This window comes from Tachyglossus aculeatus, chromosome X4 (genome assembly GCF_015852505.1).
Source record: "Tachyglossus aculeatus isolate mTacAcu1 chromosome X4, mTacAcu1.pri, whole genome shotgun sequence".
Lineage (NCBI taxonomy): Eukaryota > Metazoa > Chordata > Mammalia > Monotremata > Tachyglossidae > Tachyglossus > Tachyglossus aculeatus.
The window spans coordinates 27,354,353-27,378,315 of record NC_052098.1 but is presented as its reverse complement, the minus strand read 5'-3'; the positions used below and the strand labels follow the sequence as shown (position 1 = coordinate 27,378,315).

The 23,963-nt window shown below is 43.3% G+C and overlaps 1 protein-coding gene and 1 non-coding gene across 2 annotated transcripts in view; one reads left to right on the top strand and one right to left on the bottom strand.

The window, feature by feature from the left end:
* Positions 1-23,963, bottom strand: part of CNTLN (centlein) — a 245,707-nt gene that overhangs the window by 148,035 nt on the left and 73,709 nt on the right. Inside the window, exons 13-15 of the mRNA XM_038769522.1 lie at positions 19,186-19,320; positions 18,383-18,562; positions 7,658-7,791 (exon numbers count right to left, since the gene is read on the bottom strand). Coding sequence (XP_038625450.1) covers positions 7,658-7,791; positions 18,383-18,562; positions 19,186-19,320 — 449 coding nt within the window. The remainder of the gene's footprint in view (positions 1-7,657; positions 7,792-18,382; positions 18,563-19,185; positions 19,321-23,963) is intronic.
* Positions 3,361-3,498, top strand: LOC119948411. Its single transcript, XR_005456808.1, has one exon. It is a non-coding gene; the product is annotated as a small nucleolar RNA SNORA7 (small nucleolar RNA).

Genomic DNA, 23,963 nt, shown 5'->3' with positions numbered 1-23,963 from the left:
AGTCCATCGCACATAGTATGGGCTGAGTACCAGAACTACCATGATCAGTGTCAAATACATACACTATTACCATTATTATAATGAAATCATAGTGCTTTAATCTTGAGTTTTTCCACTTTACTCGAAGTCCTTAACTCTGATACGTTTAGCTTATGGCACTGTTAGCATAATCATCAAAACATGAGGTTTTTCAGTTACAAAAAAATGCATCAAACCTACTTTGCATACTCTGAAAGCCATACTGTAGTAATTAGAAAGTTTGAACATAACAATGAGAATGAGATTCTTGGAGCAAATCCTATTTTCTTAATCAGTTCCACCCAAATATTAAAACAACGCACAAGTTCATAGAAACATTCCTTCATGTTAACATGAAAAAGGTTCCTGTTAAGACAAGCTCAAAGCTCATTTAAAGTTTTAGCTATGGCATTTGTGACCTTTCCATTCTGGCTTCTTCTCACTCCTCTGTCCTCTTGCTCCACCCAGCCTCACCCACTCACCAACTTGGACATTCACTCTCATATCTCTAGTCATGGTACAATCAACTGTCACCAACTCTGAAATTCCTCTGGCTACAACCTCCTCACCTGCCTTCTCCCCCACAGACCTCCTCCCCACAAAACTGTTTTGCTTCCCCACAGAGACCTCCAACCTCTCAACCCCCTCCAAATTTCCAAAGTCATCATGCCCCATTTGGTGTCCATATCCAACCTAAACCTCTCCATGAGCCCTCACCCCTCAGTCCTCTACCCTCAACTCAAATTCCTCACTCCCCTGTCCCCCCCATTGATGTCACTCCAACACCCAGCAGCCCTGGGTCACCTCCAGAGAATGTTTCCTCCTCTCTTGTACTCAAGGTGCCAAGTGCTGCTGGCAGAAGTGCAGACATCAGGCCAACCTTGTCCATCTCAAACTCATTCTCACCTGCTATAACTGCCCTCTCCTCCACCTGGCAACAACACGTTCATTCATTCATTCATTCAATTGTATTGAGCCCTTACTGTGTGCAGAGCACTGTACTAAGTGCTTGGAAAGTACAAGTTGGCAACATATAGAGACAGTCCCTACCCAACAATGGGCTCACAGTCTAGAAGGGGGAGACAGGCAACAAAACATGTGGGCAGGTGTCAAGTCATCAGAATAAATAGAACCTAGATGCACATCATTAACAAAATAAATAGAATAGTAAATATGTACAAGTAACATAGAGCAATAAATCTGTACAAACATATATACAGGTGCTGTGGGGAGGGGAAGGAGGAGAGGAAAAAGGGGGCTCAGTCTGGGAAGGCCTCCTGGAGGAGGTGAGCTCTCAGTAGGGCTTTGAAGGGAGGAAGAGAGCTAGCTTGGCGGATGTGTGGAGGGAGGGCATTCCAGGCCAGGGGGAGGACGTGGGCTGGGGGTCGACGGCGGGTCAGGCAAGAACGAGGTACAGTGAGGAGGTTAGCGGCAGAGGAGCGGAGGGTGCAGACTGGGCTGGAGAAGGACAGAAGGGAGGTGAGGTAGGAGGGAGCGAGGTGATGGAGAGCCTTGAAGCCGAGAGTGAGGAATTTTTGCTTGATGCGTAGGTTGACTGGTAGCCACCGGAGATTTTTGAGCAGGGGAGTAACATGCCCAGAGCGTTTCTGCACACATCACCCTTACTGATGCCCACTGCCTAACCAGCAGCAATAGACCATTAACCCACTATTCAAATCCTGTCCCCCCCGCCCCTCCCATCTCTTGCCCTGATGATATTGTGACCTATTCCATCAAAAAACTGAAACCATCAGGTTGAGCTCTCTAAAACCTGCAGCCTAGTTTCCACACCCCTCTACTCCAAAAAAACTGCCCTAAGGTCACCAATGACCTTTTGTCAAGTCCAATGGCATCTACTCCATCCTAATTTTCCTTGACTGCTCATCTGCCTTTGACACTATGGACCACCACATTCTCCTGGAAACACTTTCTAACCTTGGCTTCATTGGCACTGTCCTCTCCTGGTTCTCCTCCTATCTCTCTGGCCACTCCTTCTCCATCTCTTTCACGGGCTTCTCCTCCGCCTTCCACTTTCTAACTGTGGGACTCACTCAAGGATTAGTTCTGGGTCTGCTCTTATTGTGCATCTACAACTAATTTCTACACCCACTTCTAAATATGATTGACTGCCTTCTACACCTACTCTCTTGGATAACTTGTTCACTCCCACAGCTTAAATCTTCACAGATGATTCAGCAGTCTACCTCTCCAGGCCCACCCGCTCTCCTTCTCTATCTCTCATTTCCTCCTGCCTTCAGGATCTCTCTATTTGGCTGCCAATCAATCAGTGGTATTTACTGAGCACTTAATGTGTGCAGGGCACTGTACTAAGCACTTGGGAGATCACAATATAAGAATTGGTAGACACAGGCTTACATTCCAGAGGGATGTCCCAACATCTCAAATACATGTCCAAAAGAGGACCCCTCACCCCGCTCCCAGACTTTGTCTTCCCTGAGATTTTACCATTACTATAATACCACCACCCTGTCGCACAACCCCATAACCATATCATTATCCTAGTCTCATCTCTCTCATTTAACCTGCATATTCAGGCTGTCACTAAATCCCATCAGGTCTACCTTCACAACATCTCTAGAATCTGCTCCTTTCTTTTCATCCAAACTGCTGTTATGCAGGGCTGACCCTGCCTTAATTACTACATCAGCCTACTCGCTGACCTGCTGGCTTCCAGTCTCTTCTCTCTCCAGTCCATATTTCACTCTGCTGCCTGGATCAATTTTCTAAAAAAAGAACTTTCAGTGTAGACCTCCTAACTCTTCAAAACCTCCGTTGGTGTCTCATCCATCTCTGCATTTATCAGAAACGCCTAACCATTGGCTTTAAAGACACTCAATCAAATCTCCCTCTCCTATCTTACCTTGCTGATCTGTTACTAACAAACCCAGCCCACACACTTGGCTCCTCTAATACTAACCTATTCACTGTACCTCCATCTTGTTTGTCTCATTCATTCATTCTCATTTATTGAGCACAACTGTGTGCAAAGCACTGTACTAAGCACTTGGGAGAGTACAACAGAACAATAAACAGAAAAATCTGCAGTTGTTCCTCCAGAAGGCTACTGGAGAGGCAGGGGCAGAGTCTGCCGGGGCAGTCAAAGACCTACTTGTCACAGGTTTATAAGCTCAAAGTCCCCTGCGCATACACAGAGGAATACCTATTTATGATGAGCTGCCCTGGGTCTATACCCACCTTTAGGGAAACAGTGCATCTACACCAAGAGAGGAGGAACAAGGGCTCCCTATCCCACTGGGGTTCAAGTGGAGTCAAGTCGGGTCCTCTTTTTTATTTAAAAAAAAAAAATGCTAGTTGTTAAGTCCCCTCTCAGGATCACAACTGGAGAGTTTCCAGTACTCTACCAGTCTTGGTTTCAGGAGGAAGAGTCAAACAGAGGCATACCCATTCCATTCCTAGATTGGGCAGTGGCTAGCAAGTGGAGGGCAATCTGGTACAAGTCAAAACTCACCTGTGCTGGGCAGCAGCACCATGGGAGAGAGTCGAGGGTAGAGACTCAGGTTTACTGCGCGTAAGACGACGATGGTAAACCACTTATGCAATTTTACCAAGAAAACTCTATGGATACACTACCAGAGCGATTGCACATGGAGGCAGAGTGTTCTGGGAGAGATGTGTCCATGGAGTCGCTATGGGATGGAGACGACTCAACAGCATAAGGCAATTTATTAAGTGCTTACTATCTGTCAGGCATTGTACTAGTGCTGGGGTAGATCCAAGATAATCAAATTGGACATAGTCCCTGTCCCGCATGGGGTTCACGGTCTTAACCCCATTTTACCGATGAGGTAACTGAAGCCCAGAGAAGTGAAGTGACTTGCCCAAGGTCACAAAGCAGGGGCATGGCAGAGCCAGGATAAGAACCCAGTTCCCTCTGACTCCCAGTCCTGTGCTCTATCCACTAGGTCATGCTGCTTCTCAGCATCTCCTTACTCTTAGCCCCACATTCTTTCCACTACAGCATGCTACTAATATTTCTCCATTAAAAGAGCAATTGAAGAAACAGGAATAAGAGTAACTCTATATCATTTCATAAATTGCTTTGTCAAGATCAACATATATGATATGATTTGTATAAAAATTCAACACTGGAATCTTTAGCTAGGGAAAATTCAACAACTCATAGTCATAACACTAGTAAATGAGTAGAAGATCCAATGCAAAAAGAGCCAAAAGGAATACAAATTAATTTACCAAATTAGCAATTATTTCTCATGTTGATTTGGATTTATGTCATTTACATCATATTACACACTGAGACAAACATGACACAACACTTACACTTAACAAAAAGATGAATGATCTAATTAGGTCAAATCATCTTAGCCCACTAGGTGCCTTCTGCCATTATGATGATTGCTACAGAATGGTCAATACTTTAGCTCTTATCAATCTGTTAAGTATTTAGCATTAATTCTGAAGATTGATATGACTGTAAACCCTCAGATAAAATTTAAATAAAAATATTCGACACCTTTACTATAGGTCTAACATGACCTTCTGCTGACCTAACTGACCTAGCTCTAATTAAAAGTCATCCAATCAATCTTTATGGGTTTAAATCATTTAAATTAATAAATTGCTTAGATTACTAAACAGACCCATATTTCTTCCACACCTTCAATGAAGACTAAAAATGATCTGACCTTGGGGACAGGGCCGGGACTAGCATTGAGGTCCTCTGATGCCCAAGCCTGTGTTCTTTCCATTAAGCCATGCTGCTTTACTTGTTTGCTTTGTGACCTTGGGCAACTCACTTAACTTAAAGCCACCCTCTCCACCTGCACCTCTGTCACCATCCCTTTATACCTTATCAAAATATTTGCCCCTTCCTTCTCCCCTCCCTGACTGCCATCTTCAACTGTTCTCTCCAATGTCTTGTTCCCCAGTTTTCAAACATGCTCATGTCTCCCCTATTCTAAAAATAACCCTCCCTTGGCTCCCTCCAGCTATTACCCCATCTCCTTCCTACCATTCCTCTCCAAATTCCTTGAGGAAGTTGTCTAAACTCACTGCCTCCACTTCCTCTCCTCCGATTCTCTCCTTGATCCCCTCCCTTCTGGCTTCCACCCCCTTCAGTCCAGAGAAACTGCCCTCCCAAAGGGCACCAATGATCTCCTTCATGCCAAATCCAACGGCCTCTACTCCATCTGAATCCTCCTCGATTTCTCAGCTGCCTTTGACATTGTGGACCACTACTTTCTCGTGGAAACATTATCCAACCTTGGTGTCACTGACACCGCCCTCTCTTGGATCTCTGATTCCTCTGGCCTCTCATTCTCAGTCTCTTTTGCGGACTCCTCTTCTGCCTCCCAACTTCTAACTATTGGAGTCCCTCAAGGTTCAGTTATGGGTCCCCTTCTAGTCTCCATCGACACCCACTCCCTCGGAGAACTCATTCATTCTCCTGGCTTCAATTACCATCTCTATGCAGCTAATTCCCAAATCTACAGACCTGGCCCTGATCTTTCTTCATTCTCTGCAGTCTTGTACCCTGTGACTTTCCTATCGCTGTACATGGCACCACCATTCTCCCTGTCGCACAACCCTGTAACCTTGGCATTAGCCTCGACTCATCTCTCTCATTCACCTCACATATTCAATCTGTCACCAACTTCTGTCGGCTACTCCTTCACAACACTGCTAAAGATCTACCCTCTCCTCTCCATCCAAACTGCTACTATGCTGACCCAAGCATTTATCCTATCCCACCTTCACTATTGCATCAGTCTCTTTGCTGATCTTTCTGTCTCCCATCTTTTCCCCACCCCAGTTCATACTTCAGTCTGCTGCCCTGATCATTTTTCTAAAACAAGTTCAGGCCACATTTCCCCACTCCTTAACAATCTCCAGGGGTTGCCCATCCACTTCCACATCAAACAGAAACTCCTTACCATCAGCTTTTAAGCAATCACATTACCCCCTCCTACCTTACCTCACTGACCTACTACATCCCAGCCCACACATTTCAGGCCTCTAGTGCCAGCTTGCTCACTGTTGGCCCCAATCTCATTTATCTCGCCCACATGCTCCCTCAGGCCTGGAACTCCCTCCTCCTCCATATATTCATTCAATCATATTTATTGAGTGCTTACTGTGTGCAGGGCACTGTACTAAGCACTTGGGAAGTACAAGTTGGCAACATATAGAGGCAGTCCCCACACAACAGCGGACTCACAGTCTAGAAGGGGGAGACAGACAACAAAACATATTAACAAAGTAAAATAGAATAAATATGTACAAGTAAAATAGACTAATATGCCACACCACCACTCTCCCCACCTTCAGAGCCTTATTAAGGTCACTTCTCCAAGGGGCCTTCCCCAATTAAGCCCTCTTTTGCCAACTCCACCTCCCTTCTGAGTCATCAGTGACTTGGATCTGTACCCTTTGGGACCTTGATTGTCCAGCCCCATAGCACGTATGTACATATCTGTAGCATATTATACTAATGTCTGTCTCTCCCTCTATACCGTAAGCTCACTGTGGGCAGGGACCTTGACTATCAGTTCTGTTGTACTGTACTCCCCCAAGCGCTTAGTACAGTGCTCTGCACATAGTAAATGCTCAATACATACCACTGATTAATAGACTGATTTCTAAATGGAGGACCTAACCCCTCCCAATTTCCTGACCTTTGGTACCCACAGAGGGTCAGGAACTGGGCTACTGTGATGCCTGGAGGGAGAAGAGAGATTGTTCGGAGGCCCAAGCTGCCGCCCTGCAAAGACTAAGTTTGTCTATAGACTGTCAGACCATTGTGGGCAGGGAATGTGTCCGTTTGTTATATTTTACTCCCCCAAGCCCTCAGTACAGTGCTCTGCACACAGTAAGCACTCAATAAATATGATTGACTGAATGACAGACTGGACTATGCGGTGGCTGGCCTAGCAGATCCAAGTTGTCAAGTGCATGCAGTTCCTGACAGACCTCTGGTTCCCTCAGGAGATGGGGACGGGCTCCTGCAATGGCTGGAGGGAGGCTGTTTCAAGTCCACCAAGGAGCTCCTCACAAAGATCTGAGCAAGCTGTCGCTTGGTGGCTCCGAATTCCGCCGACTTTCTATTCTCCCTCCTCTCCTGGGGATCTCATCTACTCTCAAGGCTTTAACAAACATCTTTCTAAACATAAATGATTCCCAAATACAGTTTTATGTCCTCTATTAATAGTTCTTCTGAAATCCATTCCCACAGTCTCCTGTGGTTTAAAGACATCCCCATTTTCTCCTCTGAGGAACCTAAAATCAACATGGGTAAGAAGACTAATCTCATTTTCCTTTCAAGATTGTCCCTGCTGTCTAACTTTCCCAGCCTTGAAACGTTTTGTAAATGACACATATTATTTTGGAATCACACAACTGTTTAAAACACTGAATTTTTTAAAAAGGGTATATGGGAAATCTGTGGCCTCAAGGTAGAGTGCAAACCAATACCAACTGCCTAGAAGTTTGCCACAACATGTAAATCTTACAAACCCGTGCAGTCTATATTTTAATAGGTTGTTTTGCTGGTAAACCTATATTGTAAAAGTTAATTCATATTATTGTATTTTTGTAAATATCACATATGGCAGGCATTTGATTAGAAATTTGATATACTTGCCTGAACAGGGTTATATCCATATCCTTTTGGATGAGCTCAGTCTGATTCATAGTCAGTTGTGATGATAAATCATTGCATTTACTGTGCAATTCTTCAATGTGTTTCCTCGACTCAGTTAAATTGGCTTCCAAACTCTAGAAATAAAGCAGGAATCACATAATACATAAATGTGGCCCATCTTCTGTGAGAGCTACATGTCCTAGAAGTGAATCACACTGATTCTTGGTGGCTGCTAGACTTCGGTTTTAGGCCTGAAAGGAGAAGAAACTGCCAGGTGAGGGCCACAGGAGGAAACAGGCTCAGGAGAGAGGAATAAGTTGGGTAAACCAAAAGAGGGCTTAGCATCTTTCTGTAACCAAAGAAAGCAAGCATCTTTCATTATATACTGGCTAATTTGTTTCTGGGGTATACATTAATGTTTAAACCTTGCAAGCAGGTTACCTAAAGGGAAACTACCACTGATTATCTTTTGAAAAGTATGTAAATACTCAAAAGATGAAATCCACAGCAAAGTGAAATTTTAAAAGCATAAGAAAGCTCTGAATACCCCAGAGCAATGATGATAAGAACAAAGCATTGTTCTGTGCGTGATTATGATCAAAATTATAATCACGTACCTGGATCTCCTCACAGAATACAAGTGCTTAGATACACTCTTGAAAAACATGCTACTAATTTTTTTTTTTTGGGGGGGGGGGGTATTTTAAGCTTTAGGGTTCCCATTAACCTGTGAATCCAAATACCAATATACTTAGTCCAGACCTAGCAGTAAATGGTAACCATGACCTAAACCCCCAGGAAAAATAATAAGATAATTGAAAAAGTAAATTAGGAAAAGTTGATAAGAAAAACAAATAAACACTGAATACAAGTAGTAAAGTTAAGATTTCAGAAAGCCAAAGAACATTTTGGTGATCCAGTACAACCTTAATTCTCTGGTAGCTCAGGATTAAATTCAATCCACATAATTGAATACCAGGGTAATGACTACAGTTCCCAAAGTTTTTTTTTTAATCTCCTCCCCAAGTTTTTCCAAACCATTCCTACCAGAACCATTTTGCAAAATCCCTGGGATCCAGGGCCTGAGAAGTTAATAAATAAGTCTGAGAAGTTTTGATTAGAGGGGGAGGAGGGGGAGGAATAAGGGAGTAGAGGGAGAGAGAAAAGCTGAAGCCAGGAGGCCTTGCTTAGCCACTATCCTCAAATCTTCCACTACTGAATTTTATCTTTAAGCCCTAAGCAATACTAACGGTAAAGTGCACTCCAACTGGCCATATTTAAAATGGCTTATTTTCACACATAGTTATTTTTGACCACCTACTGTGTGCATAGTACTGTACTAAGTACTGGGAAAAGTACAATGAGAGTAACAGATGTAGCCCCTGTCCTTGAGGAGTTTGCAATCCAAAAGGGGAGACAGGGAGATATAAATCATATAATAATAATAATAATAATAATAATAATAGCATTTGTTAAGTGCTCACTAACTGCCAAGCACTGTTCTAAGCACTGGGGGGATACAAGGTAATAAGGTTGTCCCACATGGGGCTCATAGGCTTAATCCCCATTTTACAGATGAGGTCACTGAGGCACAGAGAAGTTAAGTGATTTGCCCAAAGTCACACAGCTGAAAAGTGGCAGAGCTGGGATTAGAACCCATGACCTCTGACTCCCAAGCCCGGGGGAGAGGGAGAGGGAGAGAGAGAGAGAGAGAGAGAGAGAATAGCAGGAAAGAGAACAAAGCAGTAGCAGGCAAATGGAGATGTGTAGATGAATAAGCAAAAAAACAAATCCTGATTAGTGCTCTTGATTGGTTCCAAGAAATTTGAGCATTAAGTGAAATGGGGCTAAATTAAGTATAGTTTCCCATAGGAAATAAAGAGCATTAAGATGATCCTGAGATCTAAATATTTCATGAAAACCATATAAATAAAAATATAGTTACTCAAATAGCAATGAAAATGTCTACCCTTAACATTTGAAAGCAGAGAAGACAACACTATCAGAGTGGTAGAAGATGGTCGTCACAGGGGAAGAGGTGTGGGCACAAGTTTTGGGGTTTTTTTTTTTTTTAAGAAGGTGAGAAAAGATATGATTGGTGGAGCAGGTGAAGGGAATAGATTTTTGAAAGCAGAAGGGAAATCCCTTGAAAGACAGTGGAGGAGGATGTGAGACAGCTGGGAAGGTGAATGGGACACATTTGGGAGCTTACAACTGATGGTCTCCATTTTGTCGTCAAAGAAATTGGCAAGGTCATAGAAGGCTAGGTAGGGTGGAGGTGGGGAAGCTGGGGATCCCAGGAGTCAATTAAATGTCTGGAACAATTGGTAGGGACAATAGGAATGGGAGGTGATGAGGAAGGAGGAGGGTAAGAGTGGAAAAAGTTACAGAGAGCCGAGATTAATTTGAAGTAGATGAAGTAGGCCTGGTGCCTAGACTTCCAGGTGATTTAGTGTGGAGGAGATGATCCAAGGCTGGACTGGTGTGAAAGTAACATTAGGGATTGGGGAGCAAGCCAACTCCTTTCTTTCCCCCCCATCAATCACTGGTATTTACTGAGCGCTTACTGCATGCACAGCAATGTACTAAGTGCTTGGGAGAGCACAATATAGAGTTGGTAGACATGTTCCCTGACCACAATGAGCTTACAGTCTAGAGGGGGAGATGGACATTAATATAAATAAGTTGCAAATATGTGTAAGTGTTGTGAAGCTAAGGGTGGAATGAATACAAAGGGCCCATAAAGTAGAGATCCAAGTGCATAGATGAGGCAGAAGGGAAAGGGAGTTGAGGAGAAGAAGGCTTAATTAAGGGAGGCCTCTTGGAGATGTGACCACAGTTAGGCTTTGAGGGTGGGGAGTACAGTGCTCTGCACATAGTAAGGGCTTAATAAATACGATTGAATGAATGAATGAATGGTGGTCCGGTCTGTGTAGAGGGGGAGGGACAGTGAATCTGGGACAATGGACAAAAGTGAGGGAGGCCCCTCAGGAGAGCACAGGAGAGGAGAAAGCATCATTAGGAATGAGCCAGGTGTTGGCAATGGCAAGGAGCAATTCATTCATTCAATCGTATTTATTGAGCACTTACTGTGTACAGCACTGTACTAGGTGCTTGGAAAGTACAAATCGGCAAAATATGGAGACAGTTCCTACCCAACAACAGGTTCACAGTCTAGAAGGGGGAGACAGACAAAAAAAAGACAAAGCAATGACAGGGTTAGGAAGAGGTCAGATGAAAGTAAATTTGCATGATGGAATGGGGATTCACAGGCCACATGGAGTGGAGGTGTTCAGCACAAAAGGAGGAGATAGCCTTGATGAGAGTGAGCTGATGGGGAGGTGCCGTGGGGATAAGTGGTTTGGGGCAGTGGTAAGAGATGAGGTGAGCAGAGGGTGGGGTGTGGAAGGTCATGATGAAATCCCATAACCCCAGGGACTGCAACTTCCAGACCCAGGTCCTGATTGGCTGCCGTTATGCAACATCTGAAAACTGAGAAGGCTGCATACCATGACGCGGGACCGAGTTTTGACATTAGGTGCGGGAGCTCCAAGGAGGCGGTGGTGATGAGGGCTCACACCGCTTGCTAGGCTTCTGGTTAAGGTTTCCAACAAAAGAAGCTTTGAAGTGAACAGGCCTAGCAGGACTCCTGAAAAGTAACTGGCTAATGTGGGAAACAAAAGCTGCAGTGATTACCAAGGCTTTTAAACTGCTTGATGGTTTATGGCACTAAAGCATAGCATCAGCACAATGCTAAGATCATTTCTGTCACAAATAGGTCCTGTACAAAAAAAAAAATATTTTATTAACCCCACACACTGTGCTGCACTCCTGCTCACCTACTAGCTCTTTGTACTCCGTGGCCCAGAAAACACACAACTTTCAGGGATGAAAGGGCACACAAGTGGTGTTGGAGCAAAGCACTAGTTCTAGAATCAATTCCTCCATGCAGATTCTCTGTCCTAAAATCTCAGGACTGAGGATCTTCCATTACTCCCAATAACATTCCATCATTATTATTTGTATGCTTTTTAGACCGTTTTAGTTCCTTTTAATTTCTGGAACATTTTCTGTAATACTATTACTCAATATATAATCAAATTCTAGCTTATTTTATGGAGCATCACCAAATACAGGGTAAAGCTTTAGCCCATTCACTGGGACACCACCACAAAAAGATGAATACTATAAGTAAAACAAAAAAATAGGAGGTTATTTGGACGATTATTGTACCCTGCTGGTAACCCAAATGTCCAAAGCTTTGGAGTATAAAAATCACACACTATTTCCAACCAACAGTTAAGTCTTTCAAAGGCAAAAGCCAACTCAGTTTGGTAATTTCTGAAATGCAAAAAAAAAAAAAAGAACAACAAAAAAACCCACACAATTCCAGTGATTTTAAGCGCACTTATATTTGAAAACAGACACTGCAAACTAATTTGTGAGTGAAGTCAAATCTGTTTTAAAACACGTTGAGTGTTTCAAAAATGCAGTTAGACCTACTTAGTTTTCATTTGTTATTTTCTTGATGACAGTGAAATCTCTAATTTGGTTTCTTTTGAGCAAATAAAATGTGGATTTTCCTTTGTTGATATATGGTAGCTAACAGCTCCAGAGTACTCAGTTCAGAACTGTGTGATGACTGGAGTGAAGCACAGGGCCAGCCAAGGTGGACAGGGGTATTGGCTGGTTGCAGGAAAAATGGACCTGTTCAGTAGGCAGGTCAGGACAGATGATAAGTGAGCCAGGATAGCGAATGGACAGATATCCAGCACACAAAACAGGAGTGTTAACATTCGGAAATCAGAACAGGCAATAGACAAACAGGCATTGGCAGAAGAACTAGACTCGGGAGAGAACCTCTGGCAAACAGGAATTAACAGAAGAGTTAGGTTCAGACTCAGAAGGGAATCTCAGGTAAACAGGAATTAACAGAAGGGCTAGGCTCAGGAGAGAACCTCAATCATCTGGCCAAGAGAGCAGGAACTGAGAGCTCTTTAAAGGAATATAAGGAGGGTTTTCATGTTGGATTATTAAAAAGCATATTCAATAAACTTATATTTAAATATTAAAAATATAAAACACACCTTTCACTTTATTCCAGATGACATTTCCCTCACCCACTGCCTTTTTCACTGCCCTAAATCCACCTGGCACTCAACAAACAACTCTGCATTTCTACATTCCCATAAGGTTGAAATGAAGACTGCCTGCAGGTGGGAACCTGCCAGGTGCTAGAAGTTAACCCTTGTATGGATACAGTCATTCCTGCAGAAAACAATACCTGTGGTCTTGAAAGTCCTCCTGTTATTAAAAAACAGTTTTGTGTCAACCATTGTTTCACTGGGAAAGGAAGGTTTATGGGGAAGATGACTCAAAAACCTCCCACTCCAAAGTGACTTTTTTCAATATTCAATTAACATAGGGCTCAGAGCATATCCTACTTCTCTGTTCCTGATACCAAACAAGGGAGAGTTCTCAGTCAGGGGAAAGAAGAGCAGAAGCTCAACTGAGGATCTGCATTAGTCCAGTACCTACTGAGATTTCCTCTTTGTATCTGGCCCTTGCTGTTTGTTCTGGGGACCATTTTTCTGCTCAACCTCCTTCCAGACTGCCTGACCATACTGGTCAGCAGCAGCCAAGCAGCTACCAATCAATCAATCCGTAGTATTTACTGAGAACAGACTCTGTACAGCACATTGAATTTAAGGATTGGAAGAGTTAGGAGAGATAATCCCTGTCCTTTTACAAACCAGTGGAGGAGACAGACACTATAATAAATTCCAAGTAGGAAGATGCAACAGAGTTTAAAGATGGGTATACACGTGCTGGTTCATTCATTCATTCAATCGTATTTATTGAGTGCTTACTGTGTGCAGGGCACTGTACTAAGCGCTTGGGAAGTACAAGTTGGCAACATATAGAGATGGTACCTACCCAACAGCGGGCTCACAGTCTAGAAGGGGGAGACAGGCAGCAAAACAAAACATATTAACAAAGTAAAATAAATAGAATAAATATGTACAAGTAAAATAGAGTAATAAATATGTACAAACATTTATATATATATATATATATATATATATATATATATATATATATATACACAGGTGCAGTGGGGAAGGGAAGGAGGTAAGGCGGGGGGGATGGAGAGGGGGAGGAGAGTGAGAGGAAGGAGGGAGCTCAGTCTGGGAAGGCCTCCTGGAGGAGGTGAGCTCTCAGTAGGGCTTTGAAGGGAGGAAGAGAGCTAGTTTGGCGGATGTGTGGAGGGAGGGCATTCCAGGCCAGGGGGAGGATGTGGGCCTGTGGTCGACGGCGGGACAGACGAGAATGAGATTAATCAATCAATCAATCAATCGTATTTATTGAGCGCTTACTATGTGCAGAGCACTGTACTAAGCGCTTGGGAAGTACAAATTGGCAACACATAGAGACAGTCCCTACCCAACAGTGGGCTCACAGTCTAAAAGGGGGAGACAGAGAACAGAACCAAACATACCAACAAAATTAAATAAACAGGATAGAAATGTACAAGTAAAATAAACAAATAAATAAATAGAGTAATAAATATGTACAACCATATATACATATATACAGGTGTTGTGGGGAAGGGAAGGAGGTAAGATGGGGGGATGGAGAGGCGGACGAGGGGGAGAGGAGGGAAGGGGCTCAGTCTGGGAAGGCCTCCTGGAGGAGGTGAGCTCTCAGCAGGGCCTTGAAGGGAGGAAGAGAGCTAGCTTGGCGGAGGGGCAGAGGGAGGGCATTCCAGGCCCGGGGGATGACGTGGGCCGGGGGTCGACGGCGGGACAGGCGAGAACGAGGTACAGTGAGGAGATTAGCGGTGGAGGAGCGGAGGTTGCGGGCTGGGCAGTAGAAGGAGAGAAGGGAGGTGAGGTAGGAGGGGGCGAGGTGATGGACAGCCTTGAAGCCCAGGGTGAGGAGTTTCTGCCTGATGCGCAGATTGATTGGTAGCCACTGGAGATTTTTGAGGAGGGGAGTAATATGCCCAGAGCGTTTCTGGACAAAGATAATCCGGGCAGCAGCATGAAGTATGGATTGAAGTGGAGAGAGACACGAGGATGGGAGATCAGAGAGAAGGCTGGTGCAGTAGTCCAGACGGGATAGGATGAGAGCTTGAATGAGCAGGGCAGCAGTTTGGACGGAGAGGAAAGGGCGGATCTTGGCAATGTTGCGGAGCTGAGACCGGCAGGTTTTGGTGACGGCTTGGATGTGAGGGGTGAATGAGAGAGCGGAGTCGAGGATGACACCAAGGTTGCGGGCTTGTGAGACGGGAAGGATGGTAGTGCCGTCAACAGAGATGGGAAAGTCAGGGAGAGGACAAGGTTTGGGAGGGAAGACAAGGAGCTCAGTCTTCGACATGTTGAGCTTTAGGTGGCGGGCGGACATCCAGATGGAGATGTCCTGAAGGCAGCAGGAGATGCGAGCCTGGAGGGAGGGGGAGAGAACAGGGGCAGAGCTGTAGATCTGGGTGTCATCAGCGTAGAGATGATAGTTGAAGCCGTGGGAGCGAATGAGGTCACCAAGGGAGTGAGTGTAGATTAGCGGCAGAGGAGCGGAGGGTGCAGTCTGGGCTGTAGAAGGATAGAAGGGAGGTGAGGTAGGAGGGGGTGAGGTGATGGAGAGCCTTGAAGCCGAGGGTGAGGAGTTTTTGCCTGATGCGTAGGTTGATTGGTAGCCACTGGAGATTTCTGAGGAGGGCAGTAACATGCCCAGAGTGTTTCTGGACAAAGATGATCCGGGCAGCGGCATGAAGTATGGACTGAAGTGGGGAGAGACAGGAGGATGGGAGATCGGAGAGGAGGCTGATGCAGTAATCCAGTCAGGATAGGATGAGAGATTGAACCAGCAGGATGGCGGTTTGGATGGAGAGGAAAGGCCGGATCTTGGCGATGTTGCGGAGGTGAGACCAGCAGGTTTTGGTGACGGATTGGATGTGAGGGGTGAACGAGAGAGCAGAGTCGAGGACGACACCAAGGTTGTGGGCTTGTGAGACGGGAAGGATGGTAGTGCCATCAACAGTGATGGGAAAGTCCGGGAGAGGGCAGGGTTTGGGAGGGAAGATAAGGAGTTCAGTCTTGGACATGTTGAGTCCTGGTTGGGGGGCGGGAAGAAGCAGGGTAAGTGCTTTAGGGTTTAGAGGGAGGCAGCGTGGCTCAGTGGAAAGAGCATGGGCTTTGGAGTCAGAGGTCAGGGGTTCAAATCCCAGCTCCACCAATTGTCAGCTGTGTGACTTTGGGCACGTCACAACTTCTCTGGGCCTCAGTTACCTCATCTGTAAAATGGGGATTAAGACTGTGAGCCCCCCGTGGGACAACCTGATCACCTTGTAACCTCCCCAGTGCTTAGAAAAAGTGCTTCGCACATAGTAAGTGCTTAATAAATGCCAACATAATTATTATTATTATTATTATTATTAGAGGCTAAAGGATGCAAATGCATAAGTGACACAGTAGGGAGAGAAAATAGGCTGGTGAGATGAGAGATTAGTGAGGGAAGGCTTCCTGGAAATGGGATTTTAGTAAGGATTTGGAGATAAGGATAGTGGTAGTCTGTCAGATATGAAGTGGGAGGGAGTTCCAGAAAGGATGAGCTAGAGGTCAATGTCAAGAGAGATGAAAGTGAAGCACAGGGAGTAGGTTGCCATTAGATGAGCGAAGTGTCTGGGCTGGGTTGTATAAGGAGTGATGCGAGGATTATTAGTGGGAAGAGAGTTGATTGTGCATCTTAAAGCCAGCAGTCAGGAGTTTCTTCTTGCTATAGAGAGGAATGGGCAATCACTGGAGGATTTTGAAGAACGAGGAGATGTGCAGAAAACAATGGCTTAGAAAAATGATCCAAGCAGCAGAGTGAAGTATGGACCGTAGAAGGGAAAAGCTGGAGGCAATGATGTGAACAAGTGGGATGATGCAGTAGTAGTTGAGGAGGAATATGACAAGGGTTTGAACAAGAATGGTAGCCATTTGGATGAAGAGGGGGGTAGAGTCTGAGAATGAACCAACAAGATCTTAGGTGGACTATAGTTCTGAATTTGAATAGTTTTAATGGAACCTAGTTTGTTAGCCCGTTGTTGGGTAGGGACCGTCTCTATATGTTGCCAACTTGTACTTCCCAAGCGCTTGGTACAGTGCTCTGCACACAGTAAGCGCTCAATAAATACAATTGAATGAATGAACCACAATGAATCGATCTTTTACTACCAAAGCAAAATGTTGGGCTCTGCTCTCCTAGCTAGGGAAGGAAGGAGAGAGAGTCTCCCTGAACTGCCATTCCCCCATTAGCTCAAGTCTCTTATCTAACCAGACTGACTGACAACCACTGACAGCCAAATTCAGGTTCCACTGCTGCTGGAATGGGCACAACTACACTCAACTTTAAGTGGATGTAGTTCTACTGCTTCAGAGAAACATGGTAGCAGAAAAGCCGCCAGTTTCTTCCTGCTCCACTTTAACCCCCTATTAAACCCCCTTAACCCCCTATTAAACCCCTTTAACCCCCTATTGCCTGAGAAATGAACAAGCAGAACAGAGTTGCATTGCTGCATCCATGCAGAATAAATCTGCAAAAATCCTTAGGTGCCCTTGGGCGGGTCCCAAGTGAATTAAAGTCGATGCTTTTCATTAGGTGGAGAAGAAAATATTGTCCCATACCTCAACGGGTATGCTTTCCATATATTTCAATTCCATAGCATGCTTATCATTGTTGTCTTAGTATATAGTTAATTTCCATCAGGTTTTCTTAAGGGTTTTAAGCCACTCAAAGAACCCAGAACACTTTCAAAGCTCTTCCCCCCGCCACTGCCATGTTTCAGAAAAAACTAAAGGTAGTGCCAGAGTCCATCAATCAATACCTTAGGAGCTTAGGGAGGTATATTAACATAGTTATCCTGGGAGAGTTAAGTTGCTTCACTAAGCACCTAACTGACTGCCAGGGAGTACTCTGGCTCAAATGTTGTGTTTTCCCTCCTAAACAACATTTATATGGTAGAAAATGCAAATATACACTTTCTTATTGGGTATATACATACACATTTTTATACCAAAAGGTATATTTACAAGCACATCATTCCTGCAAAATATAGTTCTAAAATATAATAAGCCTTTCAAAAACAAATTTCAGATTTTATTAGACTGAAAATGAAAAACTGCCAATAATCCATATTCCATCCAATGTAATGGATAAAACTGATGCATGTTTAATTGGAAAAATTGGTCAAGTTCAAAACAGTATAACAAGGGAAGGATAACAATTTTAAAAGTAACAAGAGTGCAGCCCTCTTGAGGTTAAAATAGGATTTTCCTAGTATTAAACAACTTTGGGGGAAATTTTAAGGATTTAGCAAAAAATTGATTTAGAAATATCCAGTCCAATACAATAATGTGCATTAGTGAATTCAAGCTCTAATTGAAAAAAGTCAAGCAGCCGTTGATTCTAATTTTTTTTAAATTGTATTTTATTTGAAAATGCAATAGCTTTTATTTTTTAATGATTATACTTTAGGATGACTATTTGAAGTCAGCTTCCTGCTTTGCTACATCAATTTTTAAAAAGCTGTAAGTCTTAAGTGAAGGAATATAAAAATGAATGTCAGTCCCCACTGGTACATTTGAATATATAACTTGATATTTTAAGAAAATAACATGTAATGAAAGTGCCTATCAGAAGTTAGTTCTGAAAGAAGAGGCAAGAGTCCATTCCCTCTCATACCTTTACTTTATCATCAATGCCAGATTTTTCTAGTCTCCATTGTGCTTCCTGCTTCCTCAGTTTCTCCAGGTCATTTAGCAGGTCAGTGCAGCGTGTATTTAATCCCTCATTTTCCTCCTCCAGATTTTTTATAACCAGTCTGCTGCGCTCTTCCTTCTTCCGTGCACACTCCTTAGTGTCCTGTAGAACAGTACCACAAGGGCCGATAAACAAAAAAAAAAGGGAGAACTAATCAGCAAATATAAACTGTGCAGTTTTCCTCTCACAGCAGCTTCTTCTATATTTGATGGCCAAGGTCACCTGTGTACTTTTATTGGCCTCTTTTCATGCAGGTGGAAGGGTCATATTTTTTAACTGGATGACAGCTTTGATGAGTACACATTTGCAAAGAGCCCATTAATTGATCAAGCTGCCTTTGATGCTGTCCCCAGCTATTTTTGAGACCCACACCGACATATCCTCCCAGACCTGGGCTTTATCAATTAATAATGCCAGTCCCATCAGAATCTAATTAAAAGAAGCCACATCTTCACACTCCTACTTTCTTTGCTCCATTTCCATCATTAACTATTTATCTGAAAGTTATACAGCTTGAATTCTTAGCTTTAAAGCATCTCTATCTCAGTTTTGTGTGTGTGCACGTGTGCGTGCTCGTGGTGGGGAGGGAGAAACTGGTATGGTACAGTGAGGCCTAAGGCAATTTCTCCTCCAAGCTTGTCACTTTCTACGCCACAAAATCTGACACAGCTTAAAGAAGTACATCAAAGTTATCATCTTATAAAACTCTGTACAAGTCAATATACCTTAAGTTCTTGATTTTTATCGTTAAATTTCTGCTGTAAGTCACTGAATTCATTCTTTAGGAAAATGTTTTCTTCATCCACAGCAATCTTCCTTTTTACCAGGTTATTTATTTCCTGTTGTTGTCCTGATTCCCTCTGTTGAAGAAAATGAAAACTCGATAAAAAGTCAACATTGCCAGCACAGGGTTTTATTTATTTTTATTGTTAATACCAGGATGATCAAGCATTTGCATTTTCTTTTGTCGTATATTACTTCTAAATTCCAATTTTTATAACTAGGAAGCTCTAAAGGGATCTGGTCAGAAAAGTGGGTCCAGTACTGGAGCTTGCATATTCATTCATTCATTCAACTGTATTTATTGAGTGCTTACCGTGGGCAAAGCATTATACTAAGTGCTTGGAAGAGTACAATACAACAACAGACACATTCCCTGACCACAATGAGCTCACAGTCTAGAGGGAGAGACAGACAATAATATAAATAAATAAATAAATTACAGATATAAGCATATGTGCTGTGGGGATGGGAAGGAGGACGAATGAAAGAAGAAAATCAGGAGACGCAGAAGGGAGTGGGAGAAGAGGAGGGCTTAGTAAGAGAAGGCCTCTTGGAGGAGATGTGCCTTCAATAAGGCTTTTAAATGGGGGAGAGCAATTATCTGTCTGATATGAGGAGGGAGGGCATGCCAGGCCAGAGGCAGAATGTGGGCAAGAAGTCGGTTGCAAGGTAGATGAGACTGAGGTACAGTGAGAAGGTTAGCATTAGAGGAGCAAAGTGTGCAGGCTAAGTTGTAGTAAGAGGGTAGCGAGGAGAGGTAGGAGGGGGCAAGGTGATGGAGTGCTTTAAAGCCAATGTTGAGGAGTTTTGTTTGATGCAGAGGTGGATGGGCAACCACTGGAGTTTCTTGAGAAGTGGGAAAACATGGTCTGTTCATTTTTGAAGGAAAATAATTCAGGCAGCAGAGTGGAGTACGGACTGGAGTGGGGAGAGGCAGGAGGCAGGGAGGTCAGCAAGGAGGCTGATAAAATAATCAAGGTGGGATAGGATAAGTGCCCGTATTAACGTTGTAGCAGTTTGCTTCCAAGGAGAGCTAGATGTGTTGTACCCCATGTTAGATTTTAAAATCCTTGGGTACAGAGACTGGGCCTTTCACCTCTAGCACATCGCATGTAGTATGTGCTAATGAAACACTATTGATTAGTCTCTCCTCCTATTTGAAGCGAACTCTGATTTTATCAGTACCTACTTTCACCTCTGCTACTACCCCTAGCCTTTTCAACCAATATTTCTCAATTTTTTCATCTTTTCCCTAATTTATTACTGAGCCTCAGTGGAATCACATGGGTTGTTCTCCAATATCTTTGCAGCTGAGTACAAAGCCCCAGAACAAATAGAGAAAATGTGGGCTTTTAGATTACCTCTATTGAAGTTTACCATTTCACAATGCAATGGAACAGAGGTGAATAGTGAGGGGAGTTGCTGCCTGATAGAGCTGACCAATCCAGGATCACCTCCATTCTACAAGGATCAGACCTTGGCTTCACCGTTTAATGAACTTAAACTGTCTCTTTTTCTTTTTATAATAATAATTATGGTATTTGTTAAGTGCTTACTATGTGCCAGGCACTGTGCTAAGGGCTGGGGTAAATACAATGTGTGCAGATTGGACATAATCCTTGTTGGTCAATCGTATTTACTGAGTGCTTGCTGTGTGCAGAGCTTTGTACAGTACAATATAAGAATAAGGAGACACATTGCGGCTCACAGTCTAGGAGTCAAGGCATGAACAAAGGCATGACCTGAGGGAAGAAAGTTTGGAGAGTTTATATAGTAGGTTCTGATGGCAGACTTACAAGATATCAGAATAGGTCTCTATGGCCCCAAATGAGTCCTAGTCATTAAAAAAAAAATTACAGGCTCTCTCACAGTGGGAGGGTTATTTCCTCACACTAGGAATCTCCGATCAGCAGATACAGTTCCTACACAATCAATGCTCAATAGTCCCATAAGCTATTATTGAATGATACACATAGAAGGTGCAAAACTGACTTAGAGAAGGGGAGGGGGGAAGGAGTAGACAGGGAATGAGTCGACATATAATGAGCCGACAGGCAAGGATCTGACAGATTGTCAAAAGGGAGGGAATCAACAGGGATGTCGTTGGCGGGGAGATGGTTGACTAGGAGTGAGTCGACAGGGAGTCATGGAATTGCTTAAGGAGCCTCTCTAGACTGTAAGCTCATACTGAGCAGGAAACCTATCAACTCTGTTGTATTGTACCAGCCCAATCAATCGATCTATGGTACTTATTGAGGGTTTACTGCATGCAGAGCCCTGTATTAAGCGCTTGGGAGAGTATGCTATAAGAAAGTTGATGGGCCACTTAGTACAGTGCTCTTCACCCATAGAGTGCTCAACAAATATCATCGATGGACTGACTGATGGACTATCTTAGAGGATTCATGTCTCACAACCTGAGAAGACTGCACAGCACTACAGTTCTGTAGACCATTAGTTTGGAATGGAAACCTCTATGCACTTAAGCATTTTGAAACTCACCCTACACTCACCTGACAGCACTTACAGATATATCCTTATACTCTGTTGCTTCCCCTACCTATAATTAAATTGAATGACTTTCTTCTCTATTAGACTGTACGCTCCTTGAAGGCAAGGTTCGTGTCTCAGAACTCTCCTGAGATCTTAGTTAAGTTTGTCTGCGCAGAGTAAGTTCTCCAAAGATAGGACTCATTGATTGAGCCTGACCTTGTGCTTCTGCCACACTCCATTTGACAGTCTACCAAAGGCTGTGCTACCTTTCTTGATTCTATGCTTGATAAATCAATGGCACTGCCAAACATTAGGCTGGGGCTACCACTGTCAGTAAACCATCTCAATGTGCCCAAAGTATGACAGTACCACAACCTGCCAACCAAAGCCATGGTTCCCAGTTTGGCAGGGTTCTGAAACTGTATTTTCTTCATTATTAGTATTATTAATAATAATTATAATAATAGTATTTGTTAAGCACTTACATTGTGCCAGACACAGCACTAAACAGTAAACTATTCAAACTGTGAGGCCACAATTTGGGGTGCTGGGATTTCTCTCATGCAAACCTCATCAGAATATTAAGAAACTCACAATCTGCAGCCAGCCAGTCACATTATTCTCTAGACTGTAAACTCCTTCATCAGGATCGTGTTGTATTTATTGAGCACTTACTGTTCAGAACACTATACTAATCACTTGGGAGAGTACAATACAACAGAGTTGGCAAACACATCCCTGGCCACAGTGACTTTACCACCTTTGCAGGACTGTACTCTCCCAAGTGCTCTGCACATAGTACAGTGCTCTGCACATAGTAAGCAATTAATATCACTGATTGATTTAATGATTTTTCCAAACAGAACAAAGAGATAAAAAAAATCCACACAGATTCACTTGAATGACACAAGGATGAATTAACTTTGCTAAAAATACAGCTAACTCTTAAGTATCCATGATAATAGGGGCCAGGAAATAATGAACATCTGAAACCTACCAAAAATTTTAAAAATATACTTCAATAGATATCATCTTCCTTCTTCACAAATCTTTAACCAGCATTTCTGACAAGCAACAAAATTAACTAAATTGAATTTCAGCTCCTTTTATTTTACATTCTAACTTCTGGTATGGTTGTTAATGAGCCAAGAAAAGAGCAAATATAATGAGGAAAGAAAAGGAGAAGCTTGAATAACCCACAAACTGGATAAGAAATCCCTGAATAACAGAGTTGAATTAAATATTTTGACCTAAGAATTTAAATATCAATAACCCAAAAAGGAATATAAAGAAACACACAGTTCCAAATTTATCGAAAAACAGGGAAAACAAAAGAAAATTGTTTTCCACACTGCGCTTTTCTTACTTTGGAGTTTCAAATTTCAACTTAATGCAGTAGTTTATGAGCTAGTCTAGCCAAAATAAGGACGATCAAGTTGGTGCGATTTGACGAACTGAACCTCCAAAATTCTAACTCATATATATCCTCCCTGTAGCACAAGCCCATAACCTTGGCATCATCCTCAACTCATCTCTCTCAATCAATCCAAATATTCAATCCATCACCAAATCCTATTGATTCAACCTTCACAATATCGCTCAAGAATGCCTTTTCCTCTCCAACCAAACTGCTGCAACATTAATACAAGTACTTATCCTATCCCGCCTTGATTACTGCTGAACTCCCTGCCTCCGGTCTCTTCCCACTCCAGTCCAAACTTCACTCTTCTTTGGGGATCATTTTTCCACAAAAATATTCAGTCCATGTTTCCCCACTCCTCAAGAACTTCCAGTGGATGCCCATCCACCACCGCAAAGAGAAACTCCTTAACAGCTGTAAAGCACTACATCACCTTGCCCCCTCCTACCTTACCTCTCTGATTTCCTACTACAACCCAGCCCGCAAACTTCGCTCCTCTAATGCCAACCTACTCACTGTACCTCGACCTCATCTATCTCACCGCCGACCCTCTCGCCCACATCCTGCCTCTGGCCTGGAACAACAGTTCCACCAGACTGCCACTCGTCCCATCTTCAAAGCCTTATTAAAATCACACCTCCTCCAAGAGGCCTTTATCATCATCATCATCATTAATGGTATTTGAGCACTTACTTTGTGCAGAGCACTGTACTAAGCACTTGGGAGAGTACAATACACCAGAGTTGGGAGACACATTCCCTGCCCATAAGATCTTACAGTCTAGAGAGGGAGACAGACATTAATATA